Below are 25,018 nucleotides of genomic sequence, written 5' to 3'. Positions count from 1 at the left end.
TCACTTTCATGAAGACCAAATCCTGAGGGAAACAACAGTGTCTCATCCAGATAGTGAATTAAAATGTCCTATTATGTCATAAACATGGATAAAATTAGGTATATTTGTATGTAATCAGGCTTACGGATTATTTGAAAATTCAAGGCCAATTTATGCATTTTCAAAATGTGTTTTGGAATAAGACTGCTGAGATTTTTCCCATCTAACTTCATATCAAAGGTAATGGTACAGGGTTATTCCATGAAAACTGAATATGAAAATAATTGTATAGGTGTTATTTGCTGTTTAAAAATCTACATTTTTTAACAATAATTTAATTTCATGACAGTAACAGCAAATGTTTTGTTATTGTTGGAGGTTAGCTTACTCGTAATCTCTCTTTTAGGTACTGAATTGCTGGTACAGAAATAATTTACCTTATTTTGTAGTATACAGTATTGGTAACCGGTTACATGTTTTCTATCAGTGTGTATGATGTGTATGTTCCAACTGACTAGAAAATGGATAGAAATCGCAAGAATATGTCTCAAAGTAATAGCCTATGCTCACAGAAATGAATGGATACACGCGATAAATAGAGTGTTACGGGGAAGGATATGCATTGTACGACGGAATTAACAAAAATTTACAAATAGTTTTTGGTATTATAAGGTGTTGACAGTTTAAGTAATTTTTGTGTTATTCAAGCGGAGCGGATGCGCATCGCCTTCAAGTCCCACTCAAAGTATAACATCATCAGAGCTATAGTACGGCCTGTACATCATGAAGGCAGTGCAAGAGCACATTTGTGTCCTATGCAGTATATAGACATGCCTCAAAAAGTAATTACATCTTTTGATACATGCATAGTGACAACTCTAAACGGAAATATGATAATGAATGACGAGATACACTGCACTCCAAGTTATGAGCCAGCGACAAATATATAGCAATACAGTACATTCCCTCCCTGTTGCTACCAACCACAACAGAAATATGCAATAGTGATTACATCCCTCCCTATAGGGTTGGCATCAGGAAGGACATCCGGCCGTAAAACAGGCCAAGTCCACAGTTCGCACCCGCGACCCCACAGGTGTGGGAAAAGCGGTAGAAAAAAAAGATAGTGACACTGCGTCAGCAAGGCCTGTCTGTGAGAGCAATTGCCTGTCTGGTTGGTGTACACCATAGCAATGTTGTCAGGACCTACAGCCACTATTGTGCAACAAAATGTTGAGAATCGTCCTTGCAGTGGTCGTGCACAGTTAACAACAGGAGCTGATGACCGTTAACGTGCGATTCCTGACTCGCAGGAACCTGGCAGACACTGCAACAGAACTGTGTAATGCTTTACGGCAGGCAACTGTATCTGGCGCTGGATAAATGTTGGAGAAGAATTTGGAGAAAGTGAGGTAATGCCAGACAGGTCTTGTAAGCCATCCAACAGGCCCATCAGGGAGGCAGATCTGTATGTTTTGGAGCAGCAATATGTATGGATATCAGAAGCCACTCATCGTCGTAGGGGGCAATATGACTGGTACACAATACCAGAACAAAATCCTTGGGCCCATTGTTCAACCATACTAACAAGATTTTGGCGACAGATTCGCTCTGCAATATAACAACGTGCGCCCACACTGCTCCAATCTTGTGAACCCCTTCCTCAGGGAGGCCCACATACATTGGCTGGATTAACCTGCGGTGTCTCCGGACATGAATCCCATTGAATGTGCCTAGGATATGCTGAAACAGGCAGTGCAACAACGAACAAATCCTCCTCTCATCTAGCCGGACGGCTGCTATCAAAGAGTGGGACAGGATCGACCAGGACAGCCTCAACTGCCTTTTGGACAGCAATCATGCTTCACTTCACCTCATGGAGTGGAGTAACACCATACTGAGAGGCAGAAGCAGATTTTCAAGTTCGATAGGCAGATGCATGTTGCTGAAGAATAGTACTTGTGCTGCGCCTGTCATAGCTTTTTCTTTACACCAACCATGTTACGCCTGACAAAGTGCGTATGTATCAAAGACTGTTTTCCACACAGTAAACGATAATAGCTAATAAAATGATTTTCTACTAAGAAGACCACAAGAGTTAGGACACAATTCTGTAACACATTAAAAAGTAAACTGCTATGACCTTACCAGTTGAGTTTTCCTTATTTTGATCTTGTGATTCATTATCCTCCATGATATGCAAGCCAAATGCCATGGGGTCATCTGAAAATAACTAGAAGCAAAATATTCAAAATTATAATCATGAAAACTGAATACAGCAATGCCCCAACAAACAAAATATACTTAGGTATAATATCAACAAATGAAGTTAATCTGGGATATAACCTTGACAGACAATATTTCTTGTGACTATACAGTACATTACCGATTATTTAAAAGGTAGTCATTGTATTCCAAAGGTCTTTACAGAAGTGTGACTCAGTGCCCACTAGTAACCTAAGTCTGTTTTCACAATATTTCCCTGCCAATCTGTTAAGTAAATTATCAGTAATCCTATGGTACAGAGCCATTACAACCAACAAAAATGAACTACGATGCTCACAGCAAGCAATCAGTCAATCACTCTTCAAACTAATGCCTGTGTTCATTAGGGACCTTATTCTTGAAACCAGCGTGAGCGAGCTTACCAGTTTCTAAACACGCTCGTAACAGAAAGTTATGGGATAGTGTTAAGAAACCCAGAAATAAGTTCCCAGTTTTGTTTTTCTTTTACAAGTTGTTTTCCATCACACTGACACAGATAGGTGTTATGGCGACGCTGGAACAGGAAAGGGCTAGGAGTGAGAAGGAAGCGCCTGTGGCCTTAAGTAAGGTACAACCCCAAAATTTGCCTGGTGTGAAAATGGGAAACCACGGAAAATCAACTTCAGGGCTGCCGACAGTGGGGTACGAACCCACTATCCCCCGAATACGGGATGCTGGCCGCATTTAAGCAATTGCAGCTATCGAGCTCGGTCCCAGTTTCTTTAGCAAATGGAAGTATTGTTCGAATATGTATGCTGGTCAACCTGTGTGCATAGAAATACGCACCACTGATACATTCCATTCTTTGTAGAATTCTTTTGTGTGATAATTTTGCTTTTCCATAATACTTTCTCCTTAATACTGAGGTGAAATTCGTAATAATTATGGGCAGTCCATAATAGTTAGCACCTGCACGCTATGTAAATTGCATCGGGTTGTTGTCTTTTTAATTTATACAACACACCTAAAAAAAATTTGTACCACCTGTATTTTTTTGTGTTTTTAAAGGATGTTCATTGCAAGAGTTGTTGCATGACAGACATCCAAATGACATGTAATGCTACCTGTTAGTAGACGTGGAGGCCCAAGACAGTCCAGAAGGATGCGCTATTACTGTCACCTGTGGACACAACATGACAAGAGCACGTTTGTGTCCTGTGCAGTATACCTAGGTACAAACATGCCTCAACGAATCATTAGCGCCTTTGACCATGCCAGCATAGTAACATTCCGTCAGTCACTTTCGTGTGACACAAAATGTTGCTGATAGTTCTCACAGTGTCATCTGCAGCTGACGACCGTCACGTGAATACTGGCTCGCAGACCAGCAGACATTACAACAGAACTGCGCAAGGCCTTATGGCAGGCATCAAGTGGAAAGGAAAGTGCACAACAGCAGACCCTGCAATTAAGCGGGATAAATGCTAAGAAGAAGAAGAGGAAGCTATCGTCCACACTTCACTTCCATACGATGCCATGCTCCAAATGAAAGTCTTCAGAAAGATCTTTCTAATTCCTATATCAATGTTTGAAGTGAGCAAATTTCTTTTCTTAAGAAAGCTCTTCCTTGCTTGTGCTAGTCTGCATTTTAGGTCCTCCTTACTTCTGCCATCGTTAGTTATTTTACTACCCAAGTACCAACTTCTTTTAAGGGTTCATTTCCTAATCTAGTAGTGCTGTGTCTACAAAGACAATCTTCTAACCCTGGACATAATGCGGACGTTTTATAAGTGCGTACATTTGACGAACTCATTCCGTCTTCAAGTACCAGTAAAGCTGTCGAAATGCTCTGTAACTCCTTACAATTATTGCAGCCACTCTCCGCTTTATAATTTCCGAGATTCTCTACACAATACCACCCAAATTCGATGCTAAGATTGTACTTATAAGAGTTCACTGCCGATCGTTTTTCCAGTACAGTACTTGCTCTAATTATCGCAATGACGGGGCGTCAACACCAAGATCCATAAATATGCCACAGTCGACATTTCGTGAGATACAGTTTATTGAAAAACGCTTGATCGAGGATTTACCGTTGATGGGACTGAAATTTCTGGACGTTGATCCGGGAAATTGTTTCTTTGAGGAACAGATAATGCAGGATTTTTACGTGATTTTATTACGATGCTTGCGGGACCACGTAATTTGAAAGCACGATCCGGGAAAACGTAGGTTCCGGGAATGGATAATCGATGTTCCACTGTACTTCTTCCACCACTGCTAAAAGTAACGAGGTGTGATGGACGTTTTATGAAAAAGGTGTTGGCTACTGCCAAGTCAAATGCCGCAGCACAATCCAAGATTCTGTTCCCATCCTTATTTCTCTCTCCAAAAGCACTGACCTTCATGTATTCTATCATATCCATCCCTATTTCCTATTTTTCCTGACGTGTCCATTTAAGTCACCACCAATGAAGAGGAGCTAATTTTCCTCACAGAGATTGTAGGCGAGTTTCAAGACTGGTCCAGAATCCATCCTTTTCATTGTCAGCACATCAAGACAGTAGGAGATTACGTGCAACAATTTCGTTCCACTACTAATCTTAATGGACGTCAGTCTGTCGGATAAATGGCTAACATTACACATTATAATTCTCATATTTTGGTCCATATTGAATTGTACATTAAAGTCAAAGAAATATTAATGTTTATTAAATTCCACCTATTCAGTACATAAAGAGTAATTTTAATTAAAACTTATGAAGTGAACTATAGGGACATGTTTCACCCTTTTTTTTAAGGGCACCTTAAGCCTTAATCTCAAACCTGAAAGATAAATAACAACCAGAAGCACAAGTGTCAGTCATTTCAACACTACCATAGCAACTGATTAACGTTATAACAGTCGATATGATATATGAAATTACAATCAACGTTTTTCTTTAACTCAATTTTACTTTAACCAATTAACATCACAATTGAAAACGGGGTAAATAATTTTACACATCATTTTTTCGTTGGAGTCACCTTTCCTTCAATTTCATTCCTTAATACGTAACTCTATTCTTGTCACAGACTTTAAACCCCATTTCCCTTTCAACTCTCTATATAAGAAGCTGCAGACGCATCTTCTAATTAATGTAAATACAGCTACTTACCATTGAGCACACTACCTCGCTCTTACGTGTTTTAAGAAGACTGCAGACTTATCACACGAGATTAACAACAAACTAGCAACTTTAAAATTTATTTAAACTCTACTTGGAGTAATCAATAACACTTTTCTTCGTTGTTATTCTAAAGATTAAGCTGTTTAAGCTCTAAGCTTATTTCTTACAGGACATCTTGCAGTAAGGTTCAATTCAACGCAGCAATAATTGTGTTCATTTAGAAATATTAATATGCAACTTGTTACCATATTTTTAGACAGGGACATTCATAAAAGTATATAAATTACGACTGTTTGTAAGGCTTTATAAAGGCTTTATTGTAAGAATATTTTGACTACTGTCACCCCTCTCACTAATTTTTTGACGCATTTATCTACAACATCATTTCTCAAATTTATAATTTTTATTAAAAAAAATACAATTAAGAGCAAGGCAGAAACAGGTTCCAAGAAGGACATTCCAGGAATAATTAATGAACAAGGGGAGTGTGTATGTGAGGATCTTCAAAAGGCAGAAGTATTCAGTCAGCAGTATGTAAAGATTGTTGGTTACAAGGATAATGTCGAGATAGAGGAGGAGACTACGGCCAAAGAAGTAATAAAATTTACATATGATAACAATGATATTTACAATAAGATACAAAAGTTGAAAACTAGAAAAGCGGCTGGAATTGATCAGATTTCTGGGGATATACTAAAGACAAGGGGTTGGGATATAGTACCATATCTGAAGTACTTATTTGATTATTGTTTGGTCGGAGGAGCTATACCAGATGAATGGAGAGTTGCTATAGTAGCCCCTGTGTATAAAGCTGAAAATTACAGGCCAGTAAGTTTGACATGCATTGTATGTAAGCTTTGGGAACGCATTCTTTCCGATTATATTAGACATGTTTGTGAAATTAATAACTGGTTCGATAGAAGGCAATTCGGTTTTAGGAAAGGTTATTCCACTGAAGCTCAACTTGTAGGATTCCAGCAAGATATAGCAGATATCTTGGATTCTGGAGGTCAAATGGAATGTATCGCGATTGACCTGTCTAAAGCATTTGATAGGGTGGATCATGGGAGACTACTGGCAAAAATGAGTGCAATTGGACTAGTCAAATGAGTGACTGAATGGGTGGCTATATTTCTAGAAAATAGATCTCAGAGAATTAGAGTAAGTGAAGCTTTATCTGACCCTGTAATAATTAAGAGGGGAAATCCTCAAGGCAGTATTATCGGACCTTTATGTTTTCTTATATATATAAATGATATGAGTAAAGGAGTGGAATCAGAGGTAAGGCTTTTTGCGGATGATGTTATTCTCTATAGAGTGATAAATAAGTTACAAGATTGTGAGCAACTGCAACGTGACCTCGAAAATGTTGTGAGATGGACAGCAGGCACTGGCATGTTGATAAACGGGGTTGAAAGTCGGGTTGTGAGTTTCACAAATAGGAAAAGTCCTCTCAGTTTTAATTACTGCGTTGATGGGGTGAAAGTTCCTTTTGGGGATCATTGTAAGTATCTAGGTGTTAATATAAGGAAAGATCTTCATTGGGGTAATCACATAAATGGGATTGTAAATAAAGGGTACACATCTCTGCACATGGTTATGAGGGTGTTTAGGGGCTGTAGTAAGGATGTAAAGGAGAGTGCATATAAGTCTCTGGTAAGACCCCAACTAGAGTATGGTTCCAATGTATGGGACCCTCGCCAGGATTACCTGATTCAAGAATTGGAAAAAATCCAAAGAAAAGCAGCTCGATTTGTTCTGGGTGATTTCCGACAAAAGAGTAGCATTACAAAAATGTTGCAATGTTTGGGTTGGGAAGAATCGAGAGAAAGAAGAAGAGCTGCTCGACTAAGTGGTATGTTCCGAGCTGTCAGCGGAGAGATAGCGTGGAATGACATTAGAAGACGAATAAGTTTGAATGCCGTTTATAAAAGTAGGAAAGATCACAATATGAAGATAAAGTTGGAATTCAAGAGGACAAACTGGGGCAAATATTCATTTATAGGAAGGGGAGTTAGGGATTGGAATAACTTACCAAGAGAGATGTTCAATAAATTTCCAATTTCTTTGAAATCATTTAGGAAAAGGCTAGGAAAGCAACATATAGGGAATCTGCCACCTGGGCGACTGCCCTAAATGCAGATCAGTATTGATTGATTTGAATCAGGATCCTGATTTATTATCTTTCACGTTTGAGATTAAGGCTGAACATGCCCTTAAACATGTCCCTATAGTTTACTTCACAAGTTTTAATTCTTAATTAAAATTACTCTTTATGTCTTGAATAGGTGGAATTTAATAAACATTAATATTTCTTTGACTTTAAATGGCTAACGTCGATGACATGATCTTGGATGCTAGCGCTGACAGCAATAGCTACGCCATTACGATTAGGTGTTTTCCCGTGGTAGAACAACTTGTATCCTTCACCAATATCTTTAGCCTTGGAACCAGTTCACTTTGTTTCTTGGATGCAGGCAATGTCTATGTGCCAGTTATTCAGTACATCAGCAAGTTCTCGAGTTCGACTATTCAGAGTACCAATGTTGGTGGATCCTAATTTGTTGGACTTGCTTCTTTAGAAATGTCAAAAGTAAGGCTCTTCAGGCGTCCTTGAGAGGGCCCTTGCCCATTTCTCACACCATTCAGAGATTATGACACGCGTCGCTGAAAGTGGGGAACGTCCTAGAGTTGGTATCTCAATATTTCTTCTAGCCAGTGCATTTATACTCCGCACGGCTCTACTTCTAAATTGACATTTTGGCAAATTTTGGCCCTGTCTGGTGGTTATGCGCTGAAGCATAGACATCCAGCCAATCCCAAGCTGCCATTCATATCGATTTATATCGGCAGAGCACGATCTCAAAACCTAGTTGCCAACTCTAATGTTTACATTCACCATGTGGTTAACCTATCTCACTCAAGGTGTATGGTATTCGGTATGGTTCATGATCTTTTGCATTTTCCTTCAGTAATTAGTGTGTTTTTCATATTGGTCTTTATCTCTCTAGTATAGTACAGTTTAGTACAGCCTAAGTTAGTACAATATAGGTTTAATTATTCATAGTATAAAATAACTGTAGTTTTATTTACGCCCATGTATTAGTGTACTTAGTTCGTCATGTTTACCATGTCTCAGTGTAGTTCGGGAAAGACAAGTGGCAAGAAATCGAGAGGTGTGGGATAAGGCACGCCCTTGAGAAGCCAGGCCCGTGAAATTGTGTCCAACGTGTGCGAGTACTTTGAGAAAGAAAAGGAGAACGGTGCTACATTACTTCCTTCAGCACAAGCCGTACAGAGAACCGCTGACGCTACCAAAGTAAATACACAGTAGCGGCAGTTGGGAAGGAGAAATACCACGCTGAGAAACAATCTCCTGGATCCTCAAAATTTGAAACGCCAGGTAAGAAAAGGAATCGGGCCAAACCAGTGATGAATTTGGACAGTTGCCAGGAAGATGCTATTTGTCGGCATATTTATGACTACTACTGCAGAAAAGACCACGCTACTCTTGCGAAACTATGCAAGTCTCTGAGGGAAAGCGAACTAGTTAAGAGAAGCAAGACTTCACTGAATGTTGTGGTAAAGGAACTGGGATTCCGCTACAAGAAATTAAATGGCCAGCAGGTATTAATGGAGAAAAGTGATATTGTGATGTAGCACTGCTGGTTTTTAAAGGACGTTATGAAGGAAAACTTTGATTCGATTGTGTGGTTAGATGAAACATGGATCAATGCAAACCATACCATAGGAAAAAGGCTGGACAGATGATTCTGTGGAAGGTACAATGGCAGTGCCCATTGGTAAGGGAGGAAGAATTATTGTGCTACATGCCGGTACCGCAAATGGATTTGTACTTAACTCTTTATATGTACTGAGGTCTAAGAAGACTGGAGATTACCACAAGCAAATGAATAGTGTTAATTTTCAGAACGGGTCTGAATACACTTTAATGAATAACCTGTCTGAAAATTGTAGGATAATAATGGACAATGCCCCCTACCATTCCGTAATTCAAGACAAAGCTCTGACAATGGCAGCAATGAAGTAGATTCTTGCTGAGTGGTTAAGGAGGTACAACATTCCTGTGCAGGACGACATGAAGAAAGGTAAACTGTTATGGCTTGTGAAAGAAAACAAGCCACAATTTCCAGTGTATGTCGTGGACGAAATTGCAAGACGCCATGGACATTAAGTTATTAGACTTCCACCTTATCATTGCCATTTCAATGCAATGGAGAAAATTTGGGCTCGGGTTAAGGGCTACGTTGCAGTCAAAAATAAGTGGTTTACACCCGAGGTGGAAAACCTGTTAGCCGAAGCTGTGGCAAATATCAGTGCTGATGACTGGAGGAAGTTGTGTGCTGTACACAAGGATTAATAAGTGAGGCATGGGAAAATGAAGATGTAGTGGAGAACACAATCTAAAGTTTCATAATATCTTTGGGAGCTGGTGATAGTGATTGTTGGAGGGTACCAGTAACTCAGATCAGTGGAGTGTTCCCTTTGTAGGCCATTACCTTCTTCCTGTGCCAGCCATTAGCGGTGAGTGATGTATTACTTCCTCATTCTCATTTATTCTTAATAATATGTTCTCTTATTAGTGTCAGATGTTGTTAGTAAGGGTAGTTTTTGTGAATTATTTTTCAATCCTTATTCATTAGTTTTTCTGAGTATGGTAGTACATTTTACAAGGGCTGTTTTCAGCAGTCTGACAGCAGAGGAAAGGCGATGCTCATTTGTTTTGCGAAACTTCAATTTAGAAATAAGGCCGTGCAAGGTATAGATGCAACAGATGTTTTTAGCAACCGGCTTGTTGCTGTAAACCTGACGTTGAACCCTCCTCCTTTATTCGGGCTTGGGACCGGCAACAGCAACTACTGAGCTACTCAATTCACCCAGCAGCAACTGCAACTGGTCCAATCCATATTATCTCATGCCTTTTTCTAGATCTATGAACGCTATGCACGTGGGCTTGTTCTTCTTACTTTGGTCCTCCAGGATTAGACGTGAAGTCAGGAATGCTTCACATGTTCCTACATTTCTTCTGAAGTCAAACTGATCTTCTCCCAACTCAGTTTCAACTTGTATTTCCATTCTTCTGTAAATATAAAATGTTAACATTTTGCAGGCACGAGATACTTAACTAATGGTGTAGTAGTTTTCACACTTGTCAGCACCAGCTTTCTTGGGAATAGGTATAACAACATTCTGTCTAAAATCAGATGGCACTTCTCCTGTATCATACACATCTTACACACTTAAATGAAATAACTTCACCATGCTGGCTTGTCATAAGGCAGTCAGTAATTCTGAGGGTGTCACCAATTCCAGGTGCCTTATTCCTAGTTAGGTCTATCAAAGCTCTATTAAATTCTGACTTCAAAATCGGGTCTCCCATTTCATCAGCATCAACAGACTCTTCTTGTTCCAGAACCATATCATCTACTTCTTTACCTACAAGTGGTTTTCCATCTGAGTTCCTAATATCCATACACTTAGTTTTCCTTTCTCCAGGTTCCCTTGATTTTCCTGTATACAGCAATTACCTTTCCTAGGACCATACAACCTTCAACATACTTGCCATTCTTCCTTAGTTGACCTGCACCTTCCATCCAGTTCATTCTTCAATCACCTGTATTCTTTTCTGCCCTCCTCATTTTTTGCGTTCTTGTACTTTTGTCGTTCGTCAATAAGGTCTAGTATCTCATGAGTTATCCATTGATTCTTAGTTGATCTTTCTTTTTAACCTTTCTTCAGCAGCCCTACTGATCTCATTCTTCATGACTGTCCATTCTTCCTCCATTGTATTTCCTTCACCCTTTCATTCCATCCTTGTGCAACATGTTCCTTGATACAATCGTTCACTCTTTTCATTCAACTTTTCTAGAAACCATCTCCTTGCATTCCTTCCTTTCTTTTTTCTTCGACTTCAGATGGCATTTCATGGCCAACAAATTGTGGTGGGAGACCACGTCTGCTCCTGGAAAAGTCTTGCAAACCAACACCTGGTTTCTGAATCACTGCCTAATCATAATGAAGTTTATTTGATACCTTGATACCTTCTGGTCTTGTCCATGTATATAACAATCATTTGTGGCGTTTGAACCACGTAGGCTATTACCCAAGACTAAATTAAGATTGCAGCAGATTTCCTCTTTCATTCCTTTGTCCCAATCCGAATTCTCCTACTATATTGCCTTCTCTTCCTCGGCCTACCACTGTATTACAGTTTCCCATCACAAATAGATTCAAGTCTCCTTTTACATATCGTCCCTGCTCTGGCAAACTAACGAATCTGAAAATTGTCAAGAGGTTAGGAGAGCTGAAAGAAGTTGTGATTACTCATGTCAAATCAATTTTTATATTTAATTATTGGTTTTATGTGTTAGACATACAGAATGAGCTGCAGATGTGAGACTTTGTCAGAGGGTAGACAGTATATAAATAACAAAATCTAGACCAGAACTTCAGAACTACAGATTCCTTAGTTTGTCAGTTTCGCTAGTTTGCCAGAGCAGGGACGATATTGTATTAAATCTTCTCTCTCTTCATATATTCTTTTGATTTCTTCTTCATCTGCTGAACTAGTAGGCATATAGACTTGCACTACTGCAGGAAGGAAATATTCTTGGTGTATCTTGATAACAAATCCTTTCACTATGCTGGTCGTGGTAGCTTACCCACTGCACTATTTTCTTATTCATTATGAAACCAACTCTTGCATTTCCCTGGTTTGATTTTGTGTTGATAATTCTGTACACCACGGACCAAAAATCATGCTCTTCCTGCCAACGTACTTTACTACATCTAACTTTAGTCTATCCATCTCATTTTTCAAATTCTCTAACCTACCATAATAATTGAAACTTCTAAAATTTCACAACTGCCCCCTCGGCAGTCCCCACCTCGAGATCCGAATGGGGGAATATTTTACCTGGGAGGAAGCCATCAGTACATCGTTCATACAGAGAAAGCTGTATGTAGTCGGGAGTTAGTTCTAGCTATAATTTCCCATTGCTTTCAGCTGTGTAGCAGTATCAACACGGCCAAGGTATGTTAAGTATTATTACATGGCTGCATCAATCATCTAGACTGCCAACCCTGCAATTTCCGAAAGGCTGCTACAGCCCCTTTCGATGAACCATTCGCTAGTCTGGTCTCTTGGCAGATACCCATTCGATATGGTTGGACCAGTGGCTCAGCTATCTGTTTCACTGGAAAGCACAAGCCTCCCCACCACGGCAAGGTCACGCAGTTTGGATCACTTAAATTATTATATTATGCTACTCGTATGTCATATTTAATTATCAAATGTTTTGTTTTATCATTTTACTTCTTGTACTTCTTTTGTTACCATGAAATTTCTGGTTTCAATATAATTTCTTGTAATATTTGCTTTTAATGTAATTTTTGTTATATTTTTGGTTTTGTTTATATATAATTTTGTTGAACTGCTGTAAGTAATGTCAGCCAGGATATCTTCCAATTACAATCTATTTTAATTTTTTAAAATATAAAGAGTTTGGCCTAATGGGCACAGCATTGGAAACATCCTGTATATATTGATTAGGCAGTCACTGGGTTAAGGTTTGCAACATCTAAGTCATTGGCCTTGATAAAGAAAATAGTTACTAAAAGGAAATATTCTATCATCCAAATGTCAAGCAAGAAGATGTTTTATATTAATATGTCTGGCCGGTTCAGTCCACTGCTGAGAGAGAGTGCTTTGTGCTGAGCAGCAAGAAATAACTCGATCGCCTACGAGGACCAACGGGCAGACAAGTTTTATTAGGTGGGGTGATGGTCTCCCTAAGTGTAGGAAATGACACTGGAACCCATCAAGCAGAGTCTGTCCCCAAGTTAGGCACAGCCGCAGAAGGCACCTGTAGTCCACATTAGGAGCGGACTCGTCACCTGCTGGCAGCAGCTCTAAAATGCCTCGAAGTGGTGAACCCATCATAATAAAAGCCTAAAATGTGTCCAAATATGGTGTGGCCTTGGAAAATCCTAGGGCGTCCCCTGTAGGCGACGCTCAGTTCTTCGGGTACTGAGGAACTGTGAGAAGTGTGTGACCAGTATCGTATCATATCCGAATTGGGACGGTCAACATCCTAACCCTGACAGACAAGACAAAAGAACTGATAAGAGTTCATGAAAGAGGACATGCCACCCTTGGTCTTAGTGAAACAAAATTGAGAGGAAGAGGAAAACTGAAGGAAGGGCACAGGCTGTTTTACAGTGGAGCACAGGATGCAGTAAATTTTGTAGGAATGACCATTAGAAAGAATGTCCTGGAATATGTGGAGGAGGTGAAGAAGATCAATGATAGAATTATCAGAGTAAGGATACAGTTTGCGAAAAGAACACGAGATCTGTTCCAAGTATATGCTCCACAAACTGGAAATAAAGAAGAGAATAAGTACAATTCCTTGAAGAAATGGATACATACATCGAAGATCTCAAGGCACAAGTGGGAAGAAAGAGACTGGGAAGAGAAGAGATTCTGAGGCAATATGGATATGTTAATGGGCTTTCCCACAGGAATCAACTAATAATAGGAAGCACATACTTCAGGAAGTAAAACAGCCAGAAGATTCCATGTATGGATGGGGAGACAGAAGAACAAAAACGTTGACTGATTACATATTAGTGGAAAAAGGACATGGGAAAGATCTTATGAATGTTACAGCTATGATATAGATGTTGATTTCCATAGGGAACCTGAAATATTTGTCCTGAATCAGGAATTTTTACAGCTATGCTGGAGAAACCCTTTCGGGGGTGACGATAGAGCAATGATAGGAAAGTTAAAAATAGGGAAGGTGACAAAACAAGAAAAATATCTGGAGACTGAAGGAAAAGGAGGTTCAGGAAGAATTTAGGAATGAATCACAAAAACTTATACCAAGGACAGATATTAGTCATGTTGAACAGGAATGGAATTAATTTTTAGAGTGTATTTCTAAGGTGTGCAGAGAAAACATGTGGCAAAACATAGGGCAAGTTTATTTTACTAGTTGTTTAACGTCACACTAACAAACCAAAGGTTTTCAGAGATGCAAGGATGGGAAGGGGCTACGACTGGGAAGGAAGTGGCTGTGGCCTTAATTAAGGTACGAGTTGCCTGGTACAAAAATGGGATACCAGAGAAAACTATCTTCAGGGTTGCTGATGGTGGAATTCAAACAAACTACCTCCTGAATGCAAGCTCACAGCTGCATGACCCTAAACGCACGACCAACTTGCTCAAAGTTGGGAAATGTTCACCCAGAAAGAAAAGGAAGATTTGAACAGTGATAAAAAATCATTATTTGGATTATAAGAAACTGTAGGAATGAAATGAAACACAGGGTTTGTGAAGAATAAAGGAGGAGTAATACTGACAAAACTAGAAGAGATAATTAAAAACACATGGAAAGAACATTTCAGTGAACTTCTGAACATGAAAAACCAGACATGTGGAGAAGTGTCCAGGCAGCAGGAAAGAAGAAGTAATGAAGAAGGAATCAGACACTATAATGACAGTGGTGGAATGGACAGTTAAAAAGATAAAGATAGGAAAAACTCTGGGAATAGATGAAGTAGCCATAGAAACAATCAAGGCAGCAGGACCAGCAGGACTTCAGTGGTCTAATGGAATACTCAACTGTGTATGGACAGAGAAAAAAGTGCCACAGGATTGGGAAAAGGGGGTTATAATACTATTATTAAGAAAGGCAATACGAAGAAGGAATCACCATCATCTCCCATGTTGCCAAGATAATGGAAAGGATACTGGAAAGAAAAATTAAGGAAAAGGTGGAGAGTCAGTTACAAGAGGCACACTTTGGATTCAGAGGTGGAAAGTCAACAGAGGAACCCATTTTCATTCTGAGACGGATCATGGAAAAGAGCTGGGAATATGGGAAGGTTATAGTAATAATTTATATAGACTTAGAAAAGGCATACAATAGCACCCCCAGAACAAAAGTTTGGGAAAGTCTGCCACACAGGGATATTGAGGAGGAGCTAATAACAATGATAAAAGCAATCAATATATGTGATAACTGTTGCAGCTGAGTGAAGACAACAGTGGGTAGACTGGAAAGGTTTGGAATTTACAATGGACTAAAACAAGGGAGTGCACTGTCACCTTTACTGTTCATAATGGTGATGAATGACATCATAAAGGCAGCAAGGGAAGATTATAGAGGGAAAAGAACGTAATGATGTTTGTAGATGATGATGTGATCAGGGAGAAGATGAGGAGGTGGTATAACAACAGCTAGTACTGAATGGAATTGAACAATGGGGAATGAGGATCAACATGGAGAAGAGCAAGACTATGGTAATGAGTAAAGTAAGTAAAGAAAGAAGGAAAAGGAGCTATCAAAATTGGAGACAAGGAACTGGAAATAGTAGAACACTTCAAATAGTTGGGAAGTGAACCGACAGAAAATAGAAAATTGGATATGGAAATTAGTAGAACGATACTACTGGACAATGCACTCTACTGCCATGTGTACAAGGGTCATTACTTATGTATTATGACAAATGCAGAAGGAACCTTGACGACGACTCAGAGTAGAGTACAGGCAGCTGAAATAAAATTCCAGAAGACAAGGAGGGACAGAGTGAGAAATGAAGACATACCAAAAGAGCTAATGTGCAAAAACTAAATGATAAACTTAAACAGAACAGACTGAGATGGTTTGGACAGGTCAAGTAGATGAAAGAAGAAAGACTGGCAAGATGATGATAATAATAATAATAATAATAATAATAATAATAATAATAATAATAATAATAATAATAATAATGGCGTATGGCCTCCGAAGAGGCCCGGTGCGGGTTTTTTTCTCGTAGACGGCCTAATAGGCGACCTGCATGTCTGTGAAGATGAGGGCCCTACTTAGGATGATTTCTAATGCTGAATATGCCACATACACCCAGCCCCCGAGTCATTGGAATTAACCAATTAAGGTTAAAATCCCCGACCCGGCCGGGAATCGAACCCGGAAACCTCTGAACCGAAGGCCAGTGCGCTGACCATTCAGCCAACCAGTCGGACACTGGCAAGATGCAAGACAAGCACTGGAAAGATGGACGACAGGGAAGAGAGGATGAGGAAGATCAAGATTACAATGGATGGACTCTGAAGTACAGCATAGGAAAACGGAACCTGGATTGAACAGTGTTGGGCAGGGAATGGCGGAGAAACAGGACAAAGTGGAGAGGAACCACATGTGCCCCCACCCTGTGTCGGCTAGAGAAGGGGAAATGATTATGATGATGGTGATGAATACATTGAATGCTTCGTATGAATGAATTCTAATAATAATTTAAAGACTGAAATTGGTGAATGAAACTCTCATAAAGGATCATATTCTTCCTAGGTGTTTAAATTCTCAATTTCATCTAGCCAGTGCTCTGAGAAATGCCTTTCAAATTATATTAAATTCGCGAAGAACTGCAGTCAAAATGAATATGGAGCATATCAGTGTAATAAAACTGGGACTTGCATTATGGTAAGCACTGTGAATGGGAGCTAAGTTTTTATAACCAATTCATTTGAGAAGCCACAACTCACATTCCAACTCTAATGCAAGTCTTATGATGTGAACAATGCAATCTTAGGTTACAAAAGCTAGACATTTTTCTTGCTTATAAATTAACAGTAGTACCATGAATTCACATACACAAAGATTATATACAAGACAACAGGCACATTGTTCAAGGCAGCATGCAGAAATACAATTTTGCTTGTATACCATAACCGTTCACCAACACCTTACATACTGTACATACCGGTAGTGTCTGCATTTCATGCATAAAACTAGATCACAAACTGACAACAGAAAAAACATGAAATGGAAAAGTTATCCATCTTATACATTACATGTTTCTCCTTCTACCAAATACTTCCCAGGAAATACATAAACAGAAGGTTCAAGTGGCAGAAGAATTTTGCTATACAGCCCGCCCAGTTTAAAAGTAACTTCTTACTCTACCATTACAGCACCTATACTACCTTGGGTGTTAGGAAAAACTCGGATTAAAAGTACAACCCACACTAATTCACATGTATGAGCAAAAAATTTGGACATTAAAAGTTTGAACGCAAAGTTATCTGATATTGGGCTCATAATAAATCCCTGAAGTTTACAATATGTTCACTAAATTTTATGTGAGGATGTACATGCAATACACAGGAAAGGAGCTGAAATTAGTCCGTAAGTGACCTTTACTGCATTTGTTTACGCTGGTGTTCACCAAATGTGAAAAGTAGAAGTATCCTATTAGACACCTTGTATTGCCTCAAAAATTATCAAGATGATGATAACTTACAAACACGGGAATAGAACCAGCTTTTTTAAAATGATGTTACCTTGTGATAAAAAAAAATTAAGCTTATGAAGGAAGGATATAAACAATGAAATAGCATATGATTTTTAATTCTGTGATGGTCAACTCAGGGGGGGGGGGGGGTTGATTAATTTCACACACCAAATTACAAATTTTACACTGGATGTTTCAGGTTGTTAGCTACAAAATATACCTGAAAAAGTTACGTTACTCAAAATATCATCTACTTTACATACAATTTACCTTTAATTCCTGCAGGAGTTAGTAAGAACATTTTAGTAATATTAACAGAGCATAGGACTTCAAAGGGGTTTGCATTTTCATCCACCTAGCATTATGTACGGTGAATAGTGATGCCAATCAGGCAGTGAACAGTACGTATCAAAGAGCAATTTTTTTTACCAAAGTAAATAATTTTGTGAATGAAACAGCACACACTAGCGGAATATGCTATGCAATCACAAGACCTTAGTTTTTTGTTTTTTTTTGCACTTGTCTTATTTCCAATAACTGAATACAATGATTTTACTCTAAATTTATCTCAAAGGGCGACACCACTATCTTTCTTTCCCTCAATGGGTAGTTCAATTAGTCTCCTAGCCAGCTTTCACTATCACTCTCCACTCACCTCGCACACCATTTCACGAAAGTCAGTTCAGATGCTCAGCTTTCAAGTAGGTTCATTCGTAACGGTAGTCCTGTTTTCTTCATTAACAATTTCCTACCATAATTCTCACTTACTTATACAGTTACAGTGAAGTGCAGTGTACATGGTGAGCTGACAGGAAAGACAGGCTGTATTCCCCACTCGAGGGAGGAGCAAGGAGCTACCTGGTGGGAGACAACTTGTTTGTCCCATCCTCTGTCCTGTAAAGCTCAGTCATTTTTAGAGCACTGTACTTGTGCTAGTGAGACACATACCTTACATGGCTTGCTAAGTGGTTGTGATTTACAGTGGAACCTCGATTAACCATTTGAGGAGGGACCACAGGAAAAAAAAAAAAAAATACAATATGCATACCTGCCAACTTTACAGAACAAAAAATCAGCATATCTTGATATGAAAATCAGGAAAAATCAGGAGATATTATTGGTCAAAACTGCTTATTGTACATGTTTTGTGACATACAGGAGTACTATGGTATATAACACTTATTGTCTCAAAACCCAACTGTTGCTATATAGGGCTACAAGGCTAAAAAATTACACATCTCTATTCCCTCACAGGAAGTATGTGAGCGAGATGAACGTTCTCTGATAAACCTTCCAAAAATAGTATGAACCCATGCTCCACATGTGTGAATCAATCATGCAGTTAGATGCTATTACTTAGCAAACACACAGATTAATACCGTATTTACGCAAATAATCCCCGCATATTTTAAAAAAAAAATTTGAGGTATGAAATTGGGGTGCGGGTTTTATTTGCGTCAAGGTCGCCAACATGTTCCTGGCTCACATAGTTTTCGATGCTCAGTGTACAGTTATACTTTGTGCAACCATAGATGTAAGAAAACTATCCCCATATGTCATATTTAAACGTAAAACAATTCAGACTTTTAATTTTAAACTGACTTTACATACAGGGTAATTTAAACTCAAAATTTTTCGGTGCCACGATAGAATGCGTCTTCCGGAACGTGCAAGGGTAGCTTTCCACACTTTCACTCACTTCGGTGTGTCTATAGTGTGTTTCATAGTTGAAAATAGAGTGAAATCATAATTCTTTTGTATTCAGCGTTTTAAGGAATGCCACAATATCACGTAACAGGCAATACGCAGAAAAGCAGAATCCGCGAAAACTGCCGAGGGTTGGTATTTCTGAATTACAAGATCACTGTTAACTCGAAATCACGTAATTGGAAGTCTGATTTCTGTATTACAAAGACTTTGAACTAACAAGGTTTTACTGTATCACAAAACTAACATCAGATTTTGCCAGTGTTTACATTGCACAAAAAGTATTATCCACCCCTAGTCGTGTTACTGTCCAGTAAAAAGAGACCACTTGTGAGAAGTGTTTTAGACGTGGAGTGTGACAAACTTGTTGAAAACAAAGTTGAAAAAAAGGGGAGGTGGCTTTTGCCTATAAAAACAAACTTGTGGCCTTGAAGTGGGAAGATAAGAGAGCTGTCTCCATGCTGAGTAGTATTAACCCAATCGCATCATTTGACGACCCTAGCTCGTCATAATTATTCGTGGCATATGAATCAAATGACGAGCTCTGCTCGCGGCGAAGCACAGCTTTACATCAATCCATGTAGTTCAATTACTAACTCACAGACGCCACTTGTATGCACTCTGAGCTGAAGTTTACACACGTGGCTTCGGGTTTTTTCCCTTTCACCAGGTTCTCGCACACTTCCGGAACAAGAGATAAGAGAATCTTTTTTCATATAATTTCGCTCTTGTCAGTTGCCATCATGGCGTCAAGCAGATGCGCTCGTGTTGATGAAGAAGGAATACAGAAGCTAATAGATAGTGTTTTAGAGAGTGATATTGACGAAGGCAGTGATGTTTGTGACGACAAAATAGACCCTGAAGTCCTTAGTTTGAGTACTAGCGATGCGTATAATAGTTCTGATGACACGGAAAGTGATGCAAATAACGACGGTGTGCCGAGTCTTTCGAAACGAGCTCGTACCTCGGCACAGACTAACTTGACTGACTGGAACTGGACAAAAAGTGACAATAAACCTGTTACACATAAATTTAGTGAATACAGTGGGGTTAGTGAAAACTTACTGAAAAAGTTTGAAACGCAGCCACTATCTGAACTCTCAGTTTTTTGTGAATACATGAACCCTTTGTTTGACAAAATATCTGTCGAGACAAATTCATATGCAACAAAACAGTTCAGCAATCCTGAAAAAAAAAAAAAAAAAAAAAAAAAAAAAAAAAAAAAAAAAGCTGAAAGACGATGACAAATGGTTTGAGACTACACCCGATGAAATTAGGGCATATTGTGCGTTAGTTATACTAATGTCACAAGTGCGAAAGTCAAGAATACAGTTATACTGGAGTAAAAACAGGTGTATAAACACTCCCATTTTTCGTGAAACCATGAACAAGTCGATAGTAGTGACAAACTAAGAAAGATTAGGCCTATAATACAACATTTCGGCTCCAAATTTTCAGAATTATATTTACCTTCACAAGACATTGCTCTAGATGAAAGTCTAATGAAATTCAGAGGCCACCTTTCATATGTCCAGTGTAATAGGTCTAAACGTTCTAGGTTTGGAATAAAAATTTACAAAATTTGTGAATCAAGTTCTGGCTACTGTCTGTCTTTCAAAATTTATGTAGGTGATGATGAAACGGATCAAAGTCTGCCAGCAAGTACAAACGTTGTGCTCAACATGTGCGAACCCTTGTTAGGCCGAGGACATACATTGTTTTTAGATAACTGGTATTCTTCCCCAGATTTATTCAAAAGGCAACACGACAAGCAGATGAATGTAATTGGAACTGTTAGACAGAACCGAAAAGACATGCCTCGCGATATCAGTTAGACGAAACTAAAACGTGGAGAGTATGAGAAGTGGGCTGCCAACAGTATTTTGTGTGTGAAGTGGAAAGATAATAAGGATGTTTGCTTTCTCACCACTAAACACAAATCAGGTGACATGACAGGGACAGGAAAACTCAGACGAAAGAGAGGACAAACTCCGAGAGAAGAAGTGATAAAGCCCAAGTGTGGCCTTGAATATCAGAAGGGAATGGGTGGTGTTGACCTTCAGGATCAGGTTACAGCTCTGTTCCCCGTCATGCGACGCACAGTGAAAGGGTATAGTAAAATATTCTTTTACCTCCTAGATATGTGTATTTTCAATTCCTTCACTGTGCATCACACGATCGCTGCTTACAGAAAGACGAGCTACACGGACTCCCGAACTAGCAGTGCACAGCAGGTACTAGAGACTGTTCAGTTGCCGGAGTAATCGGTTTGAGGTCCACCTTCAGCGAGCACCACCCCGACCAGATTACAAGCTAAATCATGGGCCCACTTTCGCATGCGTATTCCCCCTACAGAGAAGAAATCAAAAGTCACAAGAAGGTGTGTTGTGTGCTACAGCCGGGATAAAAGAAGCGAATGTTGCTGACAGTGCAAAAAATGTGGCGTAGCTCTTCACTTAGAACAATGTTTTGAGGTGTACCACACCCAGCAGACGTACTAAAATAGCGGCATTGGTAAGTTTATTACTTCGTTATTATGCATGCAAATTTTCAGAAAGAAATATTTACTGGTTGGTTTTGTATGATTTTCTAAATAATAGTGTGATGACGACGACCGTAGAGCAATATTTAAATGTGATTTCTTAGTGAACTCCTATGTGAGGCGAATGGGTTAATGACGCTGAAATGCGCACTGTTCTAAACAAGAAAGGAGAAACCAAAGAGAAGCCGGTCATATGTATTGAGTACAATGACTCAATGGGAGGGGGGACTTATCGGACCAATGTATTGTGCCATACAGTACGGCAAGAAAAAAAGAAAAAAAATGAAGAAATATTACCACAAGATTTTTAGACACCTACTGGACATAACAGCATTCAATGCTTTCGTGATATACAAGAAACATGGTGGTGAATTCACTCAAATGGAGTTTCATATTCAAATTGTGCAGAAACTATTTCAGAAATATGCGAACGCTACCCCTAATGCAGCCTTGCCAATTCGATCAGTGAGACATGCACCCGTTGACTGTCAACTCGATTCTTGGGAAGGCATTTTCCAGATTTCAATCCAGCCTCAGAATCAAGACTGCACGCAAATAAGAGATGCTTTGTTTGCATGGCGGAAGGCCAACGGCGGGATTCTTGGTATTGTTGTGTAGTATGCAATGTCACTTTATGCCCCTCTCCTTGCTTCAGGCTATGCCATACAGCTGAAGTATGAACACTGCAAATATGCCAGCGAGGCTCAGGTTCCATGCTTGGGGAATTTGAGAAGCTCATAGTCTACACTCGGTGAGCACTGCACAATCTGTGTGCTGGCAGCTATCAGTGACCATCCTGAAATAGTTTTTTAAATTTTTTCTTCAGTCATTTGTTATAGCTATTGAGTGTAAATAATTGGTGTAAATAGTATTGAACAGTGTAGTGTAATTTTGTGTAATATGTGACAAAATTGTGACAAATGAACTCATGGATTACTCGCTGCCCTCTACAATGGCAAGTTATAGGCCTATGTGGTGAGTATATTTTTCTATTTTATTTCAGGAAAATGTGATATTTAAGTGAATGTGTCTATTATTTGAAGCATTTGATAATTTTTCATTTGTGTGTTATGCATTTCAACGATGCATTAATATAAGCAACACAAATAACACTCTAGATCGGAGTAAATATGAAATGGCACATATGCAATTTTTGCACAGACACTAGATGAATTGAAAAATAGTTTTTATTGAGAATAATAACACAATTTACACTGCAACATATAATTTTATGCTAAGTTTAACATAATATAATATTTAAGTGGGTGTAGGTTGGCAAAAGCTATTTCTTTTTTAAATAAAAGTTTTACTGAAATTGATTCCCCACTATGCAGGAATTCCTCGTTTATGACCTCCCCACTTAGCGGGTTAATGATACTTAGCATCTAACATATTAAAAATACTTATTGGTAGTTAAAATGGCTTAAAATGTCTTATAGAATGTGCTTTAAAATATTGGTCCACTTTTCACTGTAGTTGGAGTGTGTTGGATGTTGTTTTCCTTTGAGTGTCCAGCTTTTTATCACCAGGTATAAAACTTATTTTCATTAAATGTATTTTTGTTTTGAATTTTACATGTTGAGTGATGACTGATGACTGCAAAGCAGTTGAAACATGTATGGTATTTGTTAATTTTCTTACGGACTTGTCAAAGGCTAAGAATAAAAAGTAATGATTAGGTGGAAAAACATTATTGTGATTATTAGGAATAGTTGTGTCAATCAAACAATTCTGGATTACCGGAAGAAGTACCATATTTACATGAATAATCCCCGCACCCTAATTTTAGGAAGGCTCCTTTTGAAGGGGGAAAAAAAAAAAAAAAAAAAAAAAAATTCCTTCCATCGAAAAAGTAACCTAGGTATAAACATTTCATATCACTTTGTGAGGTCCACATGTTCTTTACGCAAATATGAACATGTAAATTTACGGATATAGCTGCTTGGCCTGGGATGATAAAAATACATTATCATTGCTATGAAATATATCTGCCATGAAAATTAGCAAGTAGGCCTACTTACGTGACATATTTCATTAATCTGAACTTGCAATAGGCTCGATTCCCTGTATATCGGAAGATTCGTTGTCTCTTGTATCATCACTAGAAACCTCTAATACATTACTTACAAGTTCATCACACTCCACATATAAAACACTTCTCACACGTGGTCTCTTTTTACTTGGATAGTAACATGACCAGTGGTGGATAATTCCTTTTGTGCAACATAAACACTTGAAATACACACACCGGCAAATTCAAACATTAGTTTTGTGATACAGTAAAACCTCATTCATTTGAAGTCTTTGGAATGCAGAAATTACAATTACGTGATTTCGAATTAACTGCCAACTTGTAATTCAGAAATGCCAAACCTCGCTGCATCACAAAATATTCTAATACCCATTACTGCATGCAATTAACACTGGTTCCCAGCAAAACTTTCACATGCCATGAAAAAGAAATATTTCCAAAATGTATCCAACAAGGTGCATTTACAGTATTCAAATAATGTACTTGGATAATTCACTGGCAAACATAATCCAGTGTTCTCCCTAGGACCTTTTTATTGGGCGCACCGCCCTGCCGTTTTTGCAGACCGCCCGGCTAAGATAACCGAGATATGTGGTAGTAACATAATATTTTGAGTCAATGGGTGCTCCAAATTAAAATGTAAATACTGTACAACCTTTTGCTTAAATGATAAATCTTCATTATTTGCAGTATAATTGCATCAATTACATCGGCATTTAAAGGTTTAGCTTGACTGTCACGTACTATTGTGTGCGAGCGGTGTCTGCATTACCGTCAAATCTCATGCGAACACTCGATTCCACTCGACGTCTCAAACCCGTGCGGTATTCCACGGCAAGAGAGTGGTGAACCCCGATGTTACATAATTGTGAAAGAGCAGTAGAACACTAGAAGTTCATAATACTCTTATGTCTTGTTTGTGATAACACTAAAATAGTTCACTTTTGCAGATGTTTACCTGTCCGATATTATTGTTAATGCCCTGAGGGGAATAGACTACATTTAAATGTTATCATTTTTCACGTAGTATTCCCCGCCCGGCTGCTCATTCCGGCACCCGGC

General features: G+C 38.8%; 1 protein-coding gene across 1 annotated transcript in view; it reads right to left on the bottom strand.

Annotated features, from left to right (window-relative positions):
• Positions 1 to 25,018, bottom strand: part of Hsf (Heat shock factor) — a 197,097-nt gene that overhangs the window by 17,196 nt on the left and 154,883 nt on the right. The window contains exon 10 of the mRNA XM_067146826.2: positions 2,128 to 2,212. Within this exon, the coding sequence (XP_067002927.2) occupies positions 2,128 to 2,212 (85 nt within the window). The remainder of the gene's footprint in view (positions 1 to 2,127; positions 2,213 to 25,018) is intronic.

The sequence above is a fragment of the Anabrus simplex genome, chromosome 5 (genome assembly GCF_040414725.1).
Source record: "Anabrus simplex isolate iqAnaSimp1 chromosome 5, ASM4041472v1, whole genome shotgun sequence".
Lineage (NCBI taxonomy): Eukaryota > Metazoa > Arthropoda > Insecta > Orthoptera > Tettigoniidae > Anabrus > Anabrus simplex.
The sequence above is the reverse complement of the archived record's forward strand: the minus strand, read 5'-3'. Positions and strand labels throughout refer to the sequence as shown.